This window comes from Fragaria vesca, linkage group LG7 (genome assembly GCF_000184155.1).
Source record: "Fragaria vesca subsp. vesca linkage group LG7, FraVesHawaii_1.0, whole genome shotgun sequence".
Classification (NCBI taxonomy): domain Eukaryota; kingdom Viridiplantae; phylum Streptophyta; class Magnoliopsida; order Rosales; family Rosaceae; genus Fragaria; species Fragaria vesca.
In genome coordinates this window covers 7,162,318-7,181,616 of record NC_020497.1, presented here as the reverse complement: position 1 = coordinate 7,181,616, position 19,299 = coordinate 7,162,318, and the positions used below count along the sequence as shown (strand labels likewise).

At 36.6% G+C, this 19,299-nt stretch overlaps 3 protein-coding genes across 3 annotated transcripts; all 3 read right to left on the bottom strand.

Moving 5' to 3' along the window:
* Positions 1-552: 552 nt before the first annotated feature.
* LOC101303066 (putative lipid-binding protein At4g00165-like) lies at positions 553-948 on the bottom strand. Its single transcript, XM_004306899.1, has one exon. It carries the CDS (start codon positions 946-948, stop codon positions 553-555), a length of 396 nt encoding a protein of 131 aa, XP_004306947.1.
* Positions 949-2,859: 1,911 nt separating this feature from the next.
* LOC101302783 (vesicle-associated protein 1-3-like) lies at positions 2,860-6,540 on the bottom strand. The gene is made up of 8 exons (XM_004306898.1): positions 6,379-6,540; positions 5,967-6,037; positions 5,786-5,867; positions 5,464-5,579; positions 5,208-5,366; positions 5,080-5,121; positions 3,556-3,633; positions 2,860-3,247 (listed from the first exon to the last, which is right to left on the bottom strand). The coding sequence occupies exons 1-8, from the start codon at positions 6,428-6,430 to the stop codon at positions 3,134-3,136; spliced, it is 714 nt and encodes a 237-aa protein (XP_004306946.1). The 5' UTR covers positions 6,431-6,540; the 3' UTR covers positions 2,860-3,133.
* Positions 6,541-14,881: 8,341 nt separating this feature from the next.
* Positions 14,882-16,623, bottom strand: LOC101304144. The gene is made up of 5 exons (XM_004308418.1): positions 16,618-16,623; positions 16,085-16,264; positions 15,906-15,980; positions 15,387-15,527; positions 14,882-15,252 (listed from the first exon to the last, which is right to left on the bottom strand). The coding sequence occupies exons 1-5, from the start codon at positions 16,621-16,623 to the stop codon at positions 14,917-14,919; spliced, it is 738 nt and encodes a 245-aa protein (XP_004308466.1). The 3' UTR covers positions 14,882-14,916.
* Between the last annotated feature and the right edge of the window lie 2,676 nt (positions 16,624-19,299).

Sequence of the window (19,299 nt, the reverse complement as noted above, 5' to 3'; positions counted from 1 at the left end):
TTTTTTAGGTCCTAATATGTAGATCACTTCTGCAAAATTTCATCCAAATTGGCGATCGTTAAGGTGTTCAAAACTGCGAATTAAAATTATAGGCATGAACGGTTCAGGTTTGGCAGATTTGATCCATCAATTGATTTTAGTTAGTTCGAAGCCTTAACGATCACCAAATGGGATGAAATTTTGCAGAAATGATATACATATATACATCTAAATATTAAACGGTGGAGATGTTGATATGTGATTGAAAAGTTGGTCTAATGCTTGATCCCTCATATATGTCAAAAAAATGGATCCCTTAGTAGAAGGGCCTGAATATACATATATATAAACAACAACAAAACTCTGAGGCTGGACTGTAGTATATAGTCTTGTATGTGACTAGTTTCTATAACTTATTCTACGGATAAGGTTGGGGATCTTGGTCTACCAAAACCACACACAGCTAATTTTAATTGGTTTATTTGATGATTTGAACCACAAATTAAGTACAAGGAGCAATTTACATCAATTCTTGCGAATCATAAGCTAGCAAGGCATACAAACAGTTCCCAATCAAGCACATACAAAGCCTTCGGGCACCTTCCCCCCACAAGCATTAACAAGCAAGCCAACAGCAACAGGCACTTTGAGCTTGACAATCCCCAGCAAATTGGCCTTAATAGCAGTACACAGACACAATGCAGCTTCGAGATCCGCCAGACCCTTTATCAGGGTGCAACATTCCTCGCTGGGTTTCGTCCCGACGACCTCGGTCACCAACCCTAACCAACTCCCACATAGCCCAAACTTGAGGGTGTCTCTGGGACACTTGGCTTGCTTCTTAGGAACAGAGGGAGGAGAGGAAGGACTTGCAGGAGGGCATGGAACCTCGTGAGAGGATACAAGAGAGAAAAATATGATGTCAAGGAGAATGAAAAGAGCAAATGCCTTGGAACCCCTAGAAGCCATCTTTTTTGTTTGTGCTGTTTCACTTGACAAACGGCAAAATTGAAGGTAACATTATATATAGAAATAGTGGAACAATGAGACTGAAAAGGTAGTGGCTGAAATTGAGCTATGGTCCATGGATATCGAGTATGAAATGGGTGGTCGGTATCACTAGTATATTTGCCGTTTTGCTGCTGACAGAGATCAAAATCTGATCGCAATAATCTGGTTTATCAAATGCAACACAAACATCTAGGAGTTCAATGTTCGTAACCCTTGATTTGTTACATCATATATGAGCTTGTGAAAATACTCATATAACGAACCCGAGGAACTGACCCGGCCTAGGTAGTGGGTCTTTCAATTCAAGTTTGTGATGAAAAAAATCCTCATAAATCTTAGATGAAGACATTTCAAATATCTATATTGTAAGTAAACCTAGAAGTTATTACCTAATCCCATCACCAAGGCTTCCCTTATAGACTGTTCGAATTAACAATTTTGGTTGCATATATGTTGACCCTTGAAGAAGGGGATAGCTAATTAGTGATGAACATTGCCCAGAGAAAATCTTGTCCGGCACTCAAAATGTCGTACTGATGAATCTATGTTTCTTATGAAACCATTCAGGTCTTCCATTCTTCTCACACTTGAGCTTTTCTTTTTCCTACACTCTCACACTAAAGTTAATCCATGATCGCTGATCCCTCTGTAACTATTGCTGGAGTCATCTGGCAGTTGCTGTTAGAATTGGAGAACAATAATTGTGGAGATTTTAAAATTTTGTTCCTCTATTGTAAAGGAAACTGTTGAAGAAACTCTGATGAACGTGTTTTTTTTTTTATCATGTGTAGAGCTGAGAAAGGTTTCAGTGATAAGAAGCTATTGTGGTCAATTACGTTCGGTGCACAATTTTGCTGAAACAATTCATTTCCAAGTTTCCATACATATATGTTTGAACTTTGACTGTTATTTATAGAAAATTCAAAATAGTTTGACAAGTATTCCTGACCCTCGAAGTCTTGGACAAGGGGCTAGCTTATAAAACCATGACATGCAAGAAGGCTTGGCTGCCACTCAAGACTTACCTCTCAATATTCATATATAAAGCCCCTCAACTCCTCCTTCCTCCTCACACTTCAGACTCTCAACAATAACATTTTCTACACCGGCCTGTCTAAAAAAACTTCATTTTCTACAGTATCCTTATCACCTCCGTTTGAGATCGTATTTGAGAAAGATGAGCCAAATGGGTCGATTTAAGCCGGGTTTGACGTTTGTGTTGGGCACCATGTTTGGAGCTTTCGTTTCTAATCGACGCTGCCATCATCTTCCTCATCATTACGATCATGAAGGTCGCAAGCATCGGCCTTGTCCTCTGGGCCAAGGCGAGCACAAGGAAATCGGTTTGGAAAACGCAACCACAAGCACCATCCCAGCAACAACTCCAAGCACCGGCAACTAGTCCGTTTTACCCAAGCTATGTATAACTTACAGTATAAGTACATACATAGTAGTGATAGTACTATAATAAAACCAAAACCAGCACTTACTGGTTTTATTTTGATTTCCATTTCAACTCTTTGTGGTCGTCCAACTAGCTTTATGAATATGAAACTACTGCTTTTGAATGTCTTATTACTATTTTGTAATGCATAGAATTGTATTTTGTAGTTTGTATGAGTATGCATTATGCGCAATTTTTCTGTTGCTAATTTAGAGTTACTCAAGTGAACAAGTAAACCATGACCGCTAGCACAAGGGAACAACCTCCATGGTGGTATTTATGATCTCATTGAAGATCTGAAGGTATATCATGCCATCTATTTACATCATTTTGATGATCAAAGTGACGAGTATGAAATTGCATGCAGTAGTATAGCAACGGAAACGAGCAAGAGAATGAAAACACAGAAAAAGTATGACCAGTTTGGTATGAATCTCTGATGATAGTTTTCTAATTAAGAAAAACCTCGATCATTTGATCGAACAAAAATATAATTAATAGTTTTGAAAAGGATGATCAACTAACATAATGAAAACCAATCTACTTTGCTTGGACAAACCAAAACAAGGGCGATAATATTGGTCAGACTAAATTTTTACATCAGGAGTGAGAGGCCCTGTAATGTTTCTGAAAATTGGAGAACACACAGTTTATGCTGCATGGATCTAATTAATTAAAGGGTAGGTTTGACTTCAGCTTCTATGTTTTCTTGACGAAGAAACCAACCAAGATACCCAAAAGACCAAAGAGCACTACAAAGACTAATGAAAATCCACCACCACTGCTTTTGCTGATTTCTTTTCTCACCAGTTCCTGCTCATTGAACAATTTCATTATAACAAAATAGAATACAGAGGGAGAATGCAATAGAAAGAAGTCGAGGCATCAAATCACCAATTAATTCAGAGAGTTAAACAACAAAACCATGTTATTATCTTTTTTTTTTCTGTTTCTTTTGACATTTTCGGTTATCTTCTGCTACGACTATTCACCACTACACCAAACTTAAATGGGTCGCTACACAGTTAACATAACTCAATAGTCAAAAGCATGATGAGACCAATGTTTGCCACAGCAAAGAAAAATAATTATAAATACCATGTAATGCCCACAAACCATACCAGCTCTTGACGTAGTTTCTGATTTTGTTGTAGAGCAGCAGTCTTCTCTTCGGTCAACTTGGATATCATAGACCAGGCCTGAGGAACATCATTGATTTAAAATTGTGCTACAGAAGGTCAAGCCTTCAAACATAAACATTAAACTATCACACGAATAAAAAGGTCAATATATTTAAAGGAAACCAATCATCTTATTTTCTGCATAACCAAATGGTTACACTAAACGTTGGAGCCTCAGCAGTCACCACCATAGTGGCAAAGTTCTTCATAATGTAGACTGTGTAAACACTCGATTATATATCTAGAGATATCCACCTACTGGTGCATAAGAATAATTCATATACCTATAAATATTGGCTTTGATAATAAATAAGATTTTCTGGCAAATTTGTTGGCCCAAAGACTCCTGATTTCCAAAACAAAACTTATTAGCTTGTAACTTTGTACCCCGTGAACGATAGAACATGGCAGAGCTCTTTAAAAGATTGATATCATCTTGCAAGATGATGTGGATCCAGTTTCATAATAGTGATAATACTCAACCTATTTACTGAATATTTAAAACTAAAAAATATAAAAACATATCCCCTGTTTCCCTCCATCTGATAGTTATGTATCCCCAATAACAGATAGGAGCATAAACCGAAAGATTTTGGAGCTTTGCGGCCATGGTGGCACCTATGGATCGAGAAGCTGCCATGGCCTGAGGCCATGCTTCCTTCTTTTTTCCTTTTTCTTTTTGCTTTTCTTTTCTTAGTAGGTTGGACAGATTAATCAAGTCTGATATTAAAAGGAATCCTAAGAAATGTTCAAAAACTGAAAAAAGAAACTTAAGAAAGTTGAAATTAATAACTTTAAATAGAAATTTTTCTATGTTGAGCAACAAAAAAGTTAAATGTCCGAAGAAGCTCCCCAAAGAAAATCCTAAGTAGTCAAGCTTGGTCTAAAACTTATATTTCAGCCACGATTGAGCAATACACTGCCCAGATGCATTCTATTTTCTTATTGGAAACAATATCTTTTTATTAATAAGCTATAATCAGAAGTAGAACATGAAGGACAGGCAGCCAACGGAATGCAAAGATATCTAACCAAAATATCGAACAAGAGTTATTGTTCTAAACCCCTCAGGGACTGAGTGCCAGATATTAAAGAAAATGGATATAAAGTGATATTATATCAACCGCTTTTAAAGACTGTTACTGATCCTGCATATAGGTTTGTAATCACCACATATTTAAGATTTAAGCATCTACAGGAATTTGCTCCTACCATGTGCAAGAGCATGAAAGAAATTCTGATCACTCTGAAGATAAAATACCTATTTTAAATTAAACCTGACTAAATTCTGTCAAAAAGATTATGATGCAGTACAGAGCAACAGTTGGTGAAATGAGGATTTTACTTTCACGGAGACTTTACTTTGGACCAAAAAAGCACTGGGCTTAGTCTAAGGCTTTCAAAGAGGATTTTTCTTTACTAACCAAGTAGTGGCTGATGCAATAAATTACTAAATGATCTCACCTCTGAAGATTTCTCTTTTGGTTCCTCAAGAGATCTTGATACCTGAAATTTTGCATGTAAAATCAAAATGAATAACAGAAGAAATTTTCTTGTCATAATTTCCAGAAAGCATGGAAAATGTAGCTTACAGCATCAAACAAGGACGAATTTTGAGTCCCATTCTCAACCACTGCCCTGGGAGAAGAGCCCTCATCAGATCCTTCCGGGACAGGTGACGGGGGGTTGGCAGGAAAGTATATTACCCGCAATTTGAACTCTTCCACCACTTTACCATCCTCCTTGTTGAACTATAAACAAATACACAAAAGAAGTAAGGTGAAGCAAAATAAAATCCAAAATAGGACCTATACCCCGAAAAGACATGTGTAAGCAACATGGTCTAACCATTTCAGGAGTTATGTCTTTTGTAGTTGAACCATCTGGTGCAACAACACTTTGAAGGAGAAATTTGTCCTTGCACTGCATATCTGGGGGTGCCTCTTTTTGGGCTTGCATTGTAACTACAAAAGCCAATTGAAAATCAGAAAAACCATATATTCAAGAACCAAATAGGTTTAATGATTGCACCATTGTTTGCTCACAAAAACAACTAGTCTGATGATACCATGTAAAAACCAGGGACACATTTTAAGGAATACCAACACTAATTTGCCGTTGACTGATAAAAGATATCTGTGAAACTAAAACCCTTCAATGGAATACTCACCAGTAACATCACATGTCGATCCAGGCAAAACAACACCAGCATTGGGTCGGACACAATACTTTTTCGGATTGGTCGTTTTAACCTTTTAATCACAAGAACAATGAGCAATCATATCAGTCCATAACTCATATTTTCAAAAACCAATTTGAGACCGCAGTAATCAAACAAAACAAGCAAATACCTTGAAGGCCACATGTTTATCTGTTTTGTTGGTCAATTGCAACGAACATGAGCTCTGCTTCTTCAGTTCAACTGTTTCACAACCAAAACCAAACCCATAAACAACATCAAATCCACTTCTTTCAATTCCCCATATAACAAAATCAAATCTTCACCACCAACACACATTTGCCTAAAACCCACATTGCATAATCCCAAATTGACCTAAACCGAACTCAGTTCCCATTTTTCACAATCATAAATTCCTAACTGAGCTCAACCCAGCCTCAAGATCCTTCACAGAATCAAAATGCAGACATTAAATTCCACTAAAACCTAACAACCAACCAAAAATTGATCCTCCAATGCCAAATTCAATTCACCTAAATAAAATCAAGAACGAAAATTTGAAACCCAAAAGACAAAAGCCTTACATGGAAATTTGAGCTCGGTGGGCTGAATGCCGAGAAGATCTCCGGTGCTCATGACCGCGAACCAAGAAATCCAATTTTGAAATTGGGAATTAGGGTTCTGCAGAGATTATGATCCGAGAGAGATGAAGGAGAGAGCAGAAGAACAAGGAGAAACAGTTTTGATTTTGTGATTTAAAAAAATATGGTAGAGTAATTGTCTGTGACACAAGGCTTCGTGTCAGCGGGACCCAGATCTGGTGCCAGCTGTTGGGTCTTTAAGGAGGTCAGACGAATCGACGGTGGATGAGTTGGCTGTGAATCTGTGATGGCTGGATGAGGGACCCGGCTGTTATGTTAGGTGTTGGAATTTTAATTACCTCTGCGTTTTTTGTTCCATCCTTTTTATTGTCACGACCCCAACTCTCTTCTTGTTTTTATTCTTTGTGACTATTATTTTTGGCAAATTTACTTCTTTACTTTGAAAGTAAATTGTTCACATTGATCTTGTCCTTTTTGTTTTTTAAGAAGAAATAACTTTATTAATAATTAAAAAAAATTTGCAACATAATTGAATGACCGGTTGTGGTAGTTACACCACGACACACATAAATTCTCATAATGATATGTAGTCGCGCGTCCGCCGCCAATAACAACATCCATGAGTCATATGGGTCAAATCTCTAACTTAATGTCACGCTAAAAAAGAGCTACACAATTCCAAAAATAACGATACAACCTCACCACCAACACTAAAACGAGTCAATTCCCTTTCTTCAACATTGTGTCAAAATACCACCAAATCACGTGCAAAGACAATGCACCCTCATGTTGACAATTAGAAACAACTAGAAAGCACCGATTTTAAAGATAGTCCCCAAGAATATCACCAACGAAGCAGCATACCGACTGGAACACGACACATAAATACCCTCACCCGAAAGAGGAGGGACTGAATAGACCTAACCAAAGACCTAAAAAAACCAACAAAAAAACACCATAGGATCAAATATGGCCTTTCACCCCCCCCCCCCCCCCCCCGACCCCAAGCCCACCAAGCCAGCCCGATAGAGGGTCCAACCCTGCTCCACCCAGCCCAAAAAGACCACTACATACCCACCTACGATTCACCACCAGCGTCGCCGCAAGACATGTACCACCGTCGGTGTGGGAGCCTCGATAACCATTCTGACCGCCACAGTGCCTCGTCACGATGCCAACAACCCCTTCTAGAAACAGAGTTGTCATTGAGGACACAGATCTGTCACCGCCGTTCCTAGCCTCGCCACACGCCACTACTTTAAAGCTTCGAGGATCCAACTCCACCCTGTTGTCAGAACTCGACCGCCATATTGTCTGAGATGTAGTAGCCTTGTCTCGCTAAATGGAAACACGATCCAAAACCTTCGTCATGAGACTGACCCGAAGAGCCTGCAACCATCTAACCAAAACAGCCCGTCCGGCCGCACCAACCCGACGTCGATGAGGCCAGAAACCAACGCCGAAGCGGGGGCATCGCCGGACAAGCCAACCAAACCACCCCTCTTCCAAAACTCTCTCCCTGGTTTTACGGAGCAAACCAAATCCTAACTATCTCTTTTGGGTTAACCTAGTTGTAACTGTTCACATTTATCTACTATGTATGGTGTTGGTGAAATATTTACAACATACGATATGTACCTAACTGATTCCAAACTGACGATTTGAGGTAAGTCCTTCAAATTCTCGTATTCATTCAAACTTCAAAGTAACGTGTTCACTTTTTTGGAAAGACCCTGTCAATGCAAAGGAACTTGCCTAGAAAATGTCTAACAAGCTGGCTGGCTGGAAACAGACACTTTATCAAGAGCTGGGAAACTTGCTCTCATCAAAGCAAACTTGGCTGGAATGCCAAACCATGTGATGTCATGCTTTAAGTTCCCTAAGAAACTGACAGATGAAATAGATAAGCAAGAAAGAAATTTCTTGTGGGGAGCTGAGATGAAGCATGCTCCTATTGCCTGGAAGGAGATTTGCAAACCTAAATCACTGGGAGGTTTAGGAGTTAGACCTTCACATTTTTTTAACAATGCTGCATTAGCAAGGCTTGCTTGGAAAATTCTTACTGACAAAAATAATTGGTGGGTGCAAGTTATTTCAAAGAAATATCTCAGGAAGTACTGCTCTCTTTTCCAGGCAGAGAAAAAACAAAAAAACTCTTTTGCTTGGAATGGTATACTGGAGGTAAGGGACATAATTCTAAAAGGTATGAGATGGATCATAGGGGATGGTAAGTCTATTAATTTCTTGACTTTTAATTGGGTTTTTGAATTTCCTTTTATTACCTTGATTCCATATCAAATTAGAAATACTATTAATACCTAAGAGATGGTGAGTGATTATTTTGATGCAGATAGTTGGAACATTACAAAGCTAAGAGAACACCTAAATGAGGATGTGGTAAAAGAAATTTTGGGAATCCCAATCCCTACTCATCCCTCAGAGGATGAGTTTGTTTGGGGCCTTGCTCCACATGGTAGATTTACTATCAAGTCTACGACTTGGCTCCAGTTGAAGGATAAAGAAAAACATTGTAGAATTGAGTTGATCAAGAAGATTTGGTCTCTGAACATACAACCAAAAATTAAATTTTTTGGTTGGCTCCTTCTGAGAGGAAGGCTCAAGACAAGAGACAGACTCTCTTGATTTGGCGTGATTCAAGATAATTCTTGCCCCTTGTGTAATGAGGACAATGAAACATTGGATTATCTATTTGGTTACTACAGGTGTACAAAAGATAAACGGACCTCGTCAGGATTAGCTCCACCAATCAATTGGGAAGAGGGTTTTTTCAAAGTTCTAAATAAGTGGTTTCTGAAAAATCCTTTTGATGGCAAATGTTTTGAAAAATTGATCATTATTTGTTGGCAGGTTTGGAAAGCAAGGAATGATGCTATCTTCAAAGGAAAAGCCCCTTGTCCCAATTCAATTGTTGTTGCAGCTACTTTTCATCAATGTAGCGCTATTGATTCTGCTAGCATCAACAAGAATACAAATGGAAGAATGAATGAATCAAGTATGATCAGGTGGTCACCACCCCCAACGGATTGGGTTAAAATTAATTTTGATGGCTCGGTTAAGAGCAACTCAGCTGCATGAGGTTTCATTTTAAGAACTTCTTCTGGACAACCAATTGCAGCGGGTGCTTTCAACTCAGGAGTCACCAATGTCCCTGTTGCCGAGGCCTTGGCACTCTGAAATAGCCTTATTTATGCAAAGGAGAGAGGCCTGACGAAGATTGAAATGGAAGGGGATTCCAAATTAATTATCGATGTAGTTAATGGTGTTTCTCACCCCCTTGGAGACTCCTCAAACTCTACCATGATATTAAATGTTTGAGTTGCTCCTTTGAGTCCATTTGCTTCTCACATGTTTTCAGAGAAGCTAACTTTGTTGCCAATGCCCTTGCTAATATGGGCCATAGATCTGATAGGTGCGGTCTTTGGGTGGAGAATGTTCCCCCAGAGGCTTCTTTAGCCTTATCGCTTGATTGTATAAACATTGGGTGCGTTCGAGGCACCTCTATTTAATTATTTATTTTTCTCATAAAAAAAAGTAACGTGTTCACTACTGATCTAGGTGGCAAGATGAAAGACGTCTAGCATTTTGGATGCATTTAAGACGTATTCAAATTCTCGATTGTCATGTCGCCTCATGTTTCATGATTTATTTAATTTATTCGATGGCTCAAAGTGTACAATAGAGAATAATGAAGTGAAATCCTAATTACCCTGAACCATGGAGTGTTAACGGTTCTTGTGCTTAAACCCTAAACCCATATTCCCAAGTGTTTGCACCCGTTTTTGGTAAATCGGCCCTTGAAATCTTGGCCGATAGATAAGGAAATTTTGGTGCTTTATTAGTAATATCTCAATAGAATTTCATAATAAAATTCTATTAGATATTAACTTTTAGAGAATAAATTAAAAATGAAGGAAATAACGGTGATTTCTCATAATTGCCGATACATAATCGATGAAGGAAATATCGGTGATTTCTCATAATTGCCGATATATAATCGATGAAAGAAATATCAACGAATTCTCATAATTGCCGATATAAATTGAGGAAGGAAATAACCGAGATGTAATTGCGTTTGAAGGCATTGATGACAATATTTCATAATCAAGAGACAATAAATTCTAACGATGCCTCAAGAAGAAAGTAAATATTTAAGGAATGAGCAATATGGAGCGTAATCTTTATTCTGGTCATTAAGACCGAAATTTAAATATTTAATTGTATTCTTCTTCCTTAATTATGCGTTTGTAATTGTATATATTCGACTCTCAACCTCATTGTAAAGGGTCCCCGACCAACACAAATAACACTTCAATATAAACTCTATCAAATTCTCTACGATTTCTTTTCAACATCAATATTTTTGTTCTTGTTATAGCCTAGTTTTCTTCTTTTTTTTTATCGCTTTCTTTACATTCCGCACATTACTTTCATGCAATTTCTTTTTCGCATCTTTAAATTCATGCACTTTAATTTCTCGTAATTATTTCATGCAATTTAAATTTTCGTCTTTAGATTCTTGTTCTTTTACTTTTCGCACTTTAATTCTCACAAACTCATACAAAAATCACAAAAAAAAGAGGAGTACCATCGGTGAAAACGCTGAAAGTCCTTGCAACAAAGGCAAGAGAACCTAAAGGCCGAGACGGTTCTTTCCTCGGCCTACAATCGCTTGGAAGAAGTCAGATCAGGCGCAAAATATTTATCAAAAACCTCGCTTGGCCAACAGGCCACATGTTGGCACGCCCGTGCACTTAGAAGGACGATTGTTCTCAAGACCCTCGGCCCTCATCTCGGCCAAGACGATTTTTGAGCAAACACCAAGGTTTTCTACTGATCGCATCTTTTGCTCCTTGGTTCGACGTCATTCAGGCTAGGATTAGAATAGGCCTCTCAATCTTAGTTTGTAATTTGGGTTGAATGTACCAATGAAAGTAAAGAACTCAGCAAGACTCAAATAAAAATGACTAACCCCTCTACAGTTCTACTGGTATAATCATTCTTCAGTTCACTCGTCATAAATTTAAGTCATTTCCTACCAACAACAAAAAAAAAAAAGAATTAAATTCAGTTTACCCCCATGAGATTTGGGAGTAACTTCATGTTAATCCCTATACTTTCAATTTCATCAGTTTACCCCTCAAACTTTTGAATTTTCCTCAAGCGTGACCAAATGTCCTATATTATGTCCAAATCGGACGTTAACTGCTGATAATTTTAACCTTAACTGTGAGGCCAGTATCTAAAATTTGGGCAAATCGGACCTTAATTGCTGATAATTAAAGGTCAATTCAAACGGAATATGAGAATTTGGGCACGGCAGACAGTTATTGAAGAGTTCAAGGGGTAAATTGACGAAAATAAAAGTGTAGGGACTAACATGAAGTTACCCCCAAACCACAAGAGGGTAAACTAAATTTAATTCAAAAAAAAATGTCAGCATCGCTCTTTTGTTAGGAGAATCAATGTTGTTAGTCAAATGATTCCATTTTGCTGTGAAAACGAAGGCATAACATGTCAATTTGTTGGTTTTCTTACCTGAAAGAAATGGAGGCATGAACAGGAAATTGGTTGCAGGGTGTTTTGTTCTTGTATGTGAAACACCAAATATGCATGCATTAGAGTGAAAACGATTCAACTATTTTCACTTTCTCTTGGTTGTTCTGATTACTGGCATTATGGCTCTTGTTGCAGAAAGGTTAAGCTGCATGCATTTGCTGAATTATGTGATTGATGGTGGAGATAATGAATAATGAAACTTGACCTTTATTGAAATTTCGTTTGTGACAAATTGGCGTATGAATTATGTGTTATAGGTAACCGGTGATTGTTAAAGGAACTTAAAGAAGATACTATATGGTTGATCATGTCATTCATGTGTTGATGGATTTGTCTCAAAAAATTTAGATGTTAAATGAGTAAACTAGCATGCAAGCTTTTACATTGTTCCATCGAAATCGTTCTAATATCGACTAGGGTGTCCTATAACTTGCAAGTAATATTGTTCTGCACATAAGGGTAAGTATGATTCAACAATGGTTGCCAAAGAGGCACCGATCTTTATTGGAGTACTAACAAGCCTGAGAAGACATCAGAAGAAAACATAAGTGTGTACTGTACTGTAATTCACATTTAAACTATATTTTCTGGCCTTAGCTATTTAATTAGCTTAGCCAAAGTCACTTCAGGTTGAGTTTCTTTTCAAACATATGGATGAGTCTTACGAAATCAGAACCTTTATAATGGAAAATTATAGTATATCATATGGTATAGCATGTCTTACAAAATGTGTGGCTATCATTGATTGAAGAATCAACTAAATAACCATTTTAATAGGTTCGCCAACCACTTCATCATTTCACCGAACGTGTTTAGAAAAATTGAAACACCTTTTTCACATTGAGACTTGAAAATTATTGATTGAAGAATCAACTAAATGATCATTTTAATAGGTTCACCAACCACTTCATCATTTCACCGAACGTGTTTAGAAAAATTGAAACACCTTTTTCACATTGAGACTTGAGAGCTTCATAATCTTGGTTTTTTTTATTCCTCTCCATAATTTTACGTGTGAAATAAAAAATTTAAAATCGATTACTCATTCAAAATTGACTATTTTGATTATGTTGAAGATCATCAAAATGAACTAATTACTGCACTCAAATGTCTTACAATAGAAACCTTCTCTAAAAAATGCATTACAATAGTAAATCTGCTATTATTTTTTTTATTGAGAAAAAATTGTAATTATTTTTACACAAGTCATGGAATACGTCATTATTATCTACAGACATGACTAATGCATGCACAGTTATCTGTCATGCACTAGTAACTAGTCATGTCTGCACACATTAGACATCATTAATTATTTGTATGTAAATTATTATTTTGTTAAAATATCTAATTTCTGAGTCAAATTATGTAGGTTAAAGTGTGAAAAAGTGTGAAAAGACAATAAAAACAAAAACAATAATCTAGTGGCAGCGCAAGTTAGCTAGGTTATCATTCACAAGAACTAAAAACAAAAGCCCAAAAATTTTCAAAAACAAGAATAACAAAACCCCAAAATATCAGAGATCCCCACCGTATTACTTCTACAGTTCTACTAATTTTCTTGTTCTCTAATCCTTTTCATTTTCTTCCGCTAAACATGATTTCTATGATTCTATCTATATCCAAGTGTGCATTCAAATCAGTAATTTTTTTTTTAACGGCCCAGATCAGTATTTTCAAGATGGCTAAAAACTTATTTGGTCTCGAGAATGAAAAATGGATTCTACTGATTTTTGTCACCAGTTTGTTTGCTTCAATCTTTTGTCACTACCTTGTCCTCTGAAGAAAAGAATGCGAGTGGGAGGGAAGAAAGAAACAAAAACAGTGGCAAGACAAATTGGCTTTTCCCTGGTCTGGGATCTCCATCAGACGTATTTCGTGGGGACCTGGTGCTCAGAGAGTTCGATAATGTTATGAAAAATAATTTTTCTAAACATAGAAATGATGCCCGGCACTGTATGATCTAATAACATAAAAGTTTAAGAAATAAATCATACAAATTCCGAAAAATTTTTTGTGAGTTGCAATCTTTTAGCAAGTGTTCTGATTATTACTAGTTTGTAAATTACAGTTTATTGAAATGATATTATCCGATTGAACAAAATAATATGACTCATCCTCCTGTTTTGACTCTTATCTTCATTTAGATCACATGACAAAATTACAAAAAGTAATATTTGATAGCTGATGAAGAAATTCATTAAAAAAGATGAACATGTAATCACAAATGCGGCCAAAATGCTCAAAATTATTGAAGAAAACGAAGGGAGGTGAATGAGGTCAATCGTGATGGTTGTATCTTTTCAAAATACGAATTGAGGTACAAATTTTAACTTCAGCAAGTGTTTGTGGTTGGCCAAAATAGTGGGGAATGATTGATAAAATCTCTTATCGTAAACAAGTAGGCCTCGAAATCCCATGCACCAGAAGGCCATACATGATAGTTTTTACAATTTTTACAAATCTTGTGAGCCAATTACGCCCATATTCCCAACTCCATGAATCAACCCCCACGAACACTGTAAGCAATAATACGAGTCACATTACTCTCTTACCATACATACAATCCTACTCGAAACAACAAAATCAATAAGAGAGATTTTCAAACCAAGTTTGTCCAAAGCAGCATCAACTGATGATCTGATATAATCCCATAAAATTGGGAGGAATTGCAAATGCCATAAATACCTACACAGAGTAAGAAACTTTATTTACAACACTAGTCACTGTTCATCATTGCTCACCAGAAATCTCACAGTACACAAGATCTCACTAACTTTTCCCGTAAGAGACGGAGGAAAATCTCCAGTCACCACCCCACCCGGAAAAACCAAAATCAAAATCAAATCTTTAATCCAAGATTGATTGATTGACGACACTCATTCACTCTGTCAGTGTGTTTACTTCAATTTTCTTACCCACCAAATCTTTCTCCACGATCTCATTTTAATGAAGCGGAGCCCGGTGAGGAGTACCCTTTTTCCGGCCGGCTGAGATTTCCAACACCGGTGAAATAACCGGCCGGCATGCCGCCCTTAATAAGCTGCTTCTCTTTTTCCTCACAATCTCTGTCGTAGCTGTACATGCCAAGGACATGCAACCCAATTCGCCGTAGCCTCCAGAACCGGAGGAGGTTCGGACTGACGTCGCCGAACCGGCCGGTTCAAGAACCGAGTTGGGAGTCCGCAAACCGTCGTCTGAATTAGGGTCCGGTGGAGCCATGGAATTGCACTCACGAAGATACTGCGACAGACCACCTTCTGTTTGTATAACGTGATCAATCTGAAAAACGAGAGAGACCCAATTGAGAGAGTGGCCAGAATCGAAAAGGGTATGTGACAGAATTTACAATGTTTGAGAAATTGGAGAAAAAATTTGTGCTTTGGTGAGAATTGAGTTGAGCTAAGAGAGAAAACCTTGCAGGATAGTGAGCAATAGAGATAAGCGTCTTGCAGGTTTCTGTCACAGGTAATACACACTTTGCCGTGGCTTCTGTAATTCTTTGGCAGTTGCCTCTGGTTTAGAAACACCACCTTTGCACCGTTGGATGTGTATGACTGTAGAGAGAGAAAGTAGAGAGAAAATGAGTGAGGGGATGAGGGGATTTTACAGAATCAACAAACAAAGATGACTGAATTCAAATATGCTCTGGGGTCCTCTGCTACCCTTTTGAACCAAATTGAGACGTGAAAAATGGAAAAAGACAGATACAGAATATAAAGAACACTACTTTTTCATGAACTTTTCTGATTTCTCTTTATTTGAAGTGACCTTATGAACTTATCCAATTAAAGGCAATATACTACATGATCTTCATGTAAGAAAAAAAAAAAAAAAAAATAAGAAGAACCCAGAAAGTCTAAATTAAGCTGAAAAGGTGAAAAAACAGGGATCTTTGATCAACTTTTCAATTTCTATGGAACAAAGATACTTACTTGAACCAAAGCACAGTCGATCAACTTGGCAGCATCACTTAGCTTTACAACATCTTGGTAAACATATCTTCTTATCTGGATTCAAAGAGAACAACAAGCATTAAGCACCATAACTTCACTGAATTGAAAGTTTACAGAATGGAGAATTTGAAACATGGGAAATTAACTTGATGGGAAACCTTTAAGAGTCTATGAGATTGGTGAGGGTCGAAACAGTGAGGGCATAAACTGATGCAACAATCCAAGCAGTAAATGTTCTTCTCGTTCTTCCTCTCCTCCTCATGAATTATGCAAGCGTTGAAGAACTTCTCAGAGAGCAGAACGGCAAGCCAGGAAGGTAGAAGATTTGAAGGGACAATCTAAAACACATGAATTCACAAACAACAAAGTGAACAAACTTCAATTAGCTAGTCTTTCAAAGAAATCAAAGATGCAGAAAACGGAGAAACAATTTGGAGTGAAATACATACTAAGGGAGGAGAGAAAACCCACCATTTTGTTTTGCTTAAAAGAGAAAGAGACAGTGAGAGATTAAGAGGCAATTATGGTCAGGGCTGAAGAGAAGAGAAGACATTGGTGGAGGAGTAGCCATTATCATATATATAATATATATATATATATATATATAATAATATANAGTAGAAGAGAGAGAGAGAGAGAGAGAGAGAGAGAGAAACGGCGCCTGGTAAATTGATACGCCAGTATCTCACACCCCCATTACCAATTGACAGCACAAAGAAAAACAAAGAAAAAGTTGCTACATTTATTTGAGGTAGTACACTATTATTTACTATTAATATTGGAGAAATGATCTCCAATCTGTTATTTTCGATTTCCTTGCATTCCTTTTTTTCTTTTCTTTTTTTTTTTTATTGGAAAAACCATGCATTCCTTCTTTACTTTGTTTAGTTGATCTATATTATTTCTTTTAATCATTATTATTCATATATGTATGTATGTATGTAAAGATACACGCTGTATTAAAGATGTATGTATTAAAGATGTTCTCTGATCTTATATCGTTTTCTTATTTTATTTTAAATAACACAAGCATAATTTACACTTTTATTTATTGTTATATATTTATAAATCTTTTCTAAACAAAATTTCAAAAAAAAAGAGACTAAAAAATATTAAAAGAAGAAGTAATTTGATTGTTTTTACTTTGGGGCCGAAAACAATTTACGTATGGCCTCTTTCCTAAAATGATGTTTTTCACAAGTTTTAGTTCGAACCAATGACCTTCCTATCAAAAGGAGAACTCTTGCAGTATCTATCTCATTTACAGTTTAACATGCTCTTATTAGACCAACCTTATTGGTATTTTTCCATTAAAAAGTCATCAAGAAAATTGTTAAAAAATTTGTGATTCATGCAAAAAAAAAAAAATTGTAATTAAAATAATACAGTAATAGAAAATGAATTATAAATTCAAGAAAAATTCCGATATTCATGAATATGGAAAAAATCACTTTCTCCCATATTTTTCTTCGTTTAATAAAATGTTTCATTTCTTTTTACATCTCAAACATTGATTAAGTTTCTTTCCCAATGTTTTGATTGTGTGAACCACTATATTTCTTCTCTCTAGAATCTTCAATTTCTTTGTAAAAGTTTAAATTCTAAATTTGAAGTGTAGGGAACCTATGAGCAAGGACGATAAAGAAGGAGAGATAGATAGCAATGAAAACAACTGTGATATGTTCATGAAACCCAGGTCATAAAGCAAAACAAAACTATGGAGGGAAACCGGGAAATCGAAATGAGAATGGATCCCGAATCCTGTTGCTGTTTACTAGGAGCCCAGGTCCCCAAACCCCTAAACCTTCAACCAAATGGTTCCTTATCAATGGTCGAACTGTTGGTGCTCATCTGAGTCATCTTTCTCTTCTCCATTGGCTTCCCCAGCAGTCACTATGCTAAGGGCTAAATGACAAGACCAGAAACACAGTGGCTGTTCTCAGTTCTCAGTGGAAAACGGTTAAAAAGCAGCAAGTGGGGATTAGGGCCTGCAAAAATCCAATCCAAACAGTCAGAGATTTCCCTAATAGGGTCTTAGATGAAAGGCTCTCTGAAAATGCATGCTTTGGGAAAATAGGAAATGTAATAACTTGCCAGAACCGAGAACAAATGGCTCAATGGTGTTTCATTTTCATCTCGTCTGTACAGATGTATGTATAGCTAGAACTGTTTTGTACAATTTTCGGACCAAAGGAAAAGGGATATGTGACATTTTTGCATGTAAAGCTCCTTCCTTCTTTAACCATAGCAGTTTATGTTCAATGTTATAGTCCTTGAATGAGATTGAGATTGGTGTACGTTGAAATTTTATCTCATCTTTCTGAGGTGCCGGCTTCTTATTTTAAACACATCTATACTTCTATAGAGATAGCAATACTCATTATCTTGCTAAATGGGCATCGTCTAATAGGCCTTGTTTTGATGTTTTTAGCTCCACTCCTTTTTACTTGGTGGATTTGTTACAAACTGTATGTACTTTTGTTTCTTGAATGAAAGTTTACGTTGCTTCTAAAAAAACCAGTTTTTTTTTATATAGAAAAAAAAAAAAACAATTTATGTCCTGGTGTTGAAAGTGAGGTAAGCGATGTGATCACTTCTCGTTAAAACGATAGCATTGAGTCCACCTTAGATGTGAGGTATACAAATTTCATATATCTTTTTTTTACTAACTGGACAATGTTTATTTTAACCAGAGCAAGTTGTTTGCATATTTTGTGCTATCAAAACGTGCATATACAGTTAAACCATTATAAATCAATAATTTGGACATACAAAAATTATTATTTAACCAATATTATTAAATTATCAAAGTTATTAATTTATGGAGATTCTACTCTAAAACTATTGATGTTTAAATTACATATTTATATCATGTCACGTTGAAAATAGATGCACCATCTCACACTTTCACCTTTCTAGCCTACGAAAGTACAAAACTCTAATCGCAGTTCTAGACTATAACAAAGGTCGAAATGAAACTCCAAATAAACTCAAATCGACAACACTTGAGATGTTAATCCAATACCATGGTCAGTGACCATGACTTCATTGTTTGTTTTTTGTTCATACTAAGTTTGAATTCAACTAGAGTAGATATTAAATATAGCTCATCTTTCGATCTTATAGTGAGGATTCTTAAGTTGAGGACTTAGTGAGGACTTTTCGGCTTATCCCACATTTTGATTTTATATCTACGTTTTCACCGTTCAGTTTATAGGTATTTATGAGTAGATCATTTCTTCAAATTTTCAGCTATATTGAAAATTGTTAAGACATTCATAAGTGTGATTTATCAATTATGAACTTGAACGGTTCATATTTGACAGATTTGGTTTATCCATTAATTTGATCTAGTTTGTTATCTTAACGAACA

Bases quoted from the DNA above. Each gene is read 5' to 3' on its own strand.
- LOC101303066 (XM_004306899.1), bottom strand. From the start codon at position 948: ATGGCTTCTAGGGGTTCCAAGGCATTTGCTCTTTTCATTCTCCTTGAC.
- LOC101302783 (XM_004306898.1), bottom strand. From the start codon at position 6,430: ATGAGCACCGGAGATCTTCTCGGCATTCAGCCCACCGAGCTCAAATTT. The intron at 5,868-5,966 runs GTATTTGCTTGT...TGTGATTAAAAG, and splicing joins ATAAACATGTGGCCTTCAAG to GTTAAAACGACCAATCCGAA. The intron at 5,367-5,463 runs GTTAGACCATGT...ATTTGTTTATAG, and splicing joins AAGACATAACTCCTGAAATG to TTCAACAAGGAGGATGGTAA.
- LOC101304144 (XM_004308418.1), bottom strand. The intron at 15,981-16,084 runs GTTTCCCATCAA...CTTTGAATCCAG, and splicing joins AATCTCATAGACTCTTAAAG to ATAAGAAGATATGTTTACCA. The intron at 15,253-15,386 runs GTTTTCTCTCTT...CTCGTTTTTCAG, and splicing joins ATTGCTCACTATCCTGCAAG to ATTGATCACGTTATACAAAC.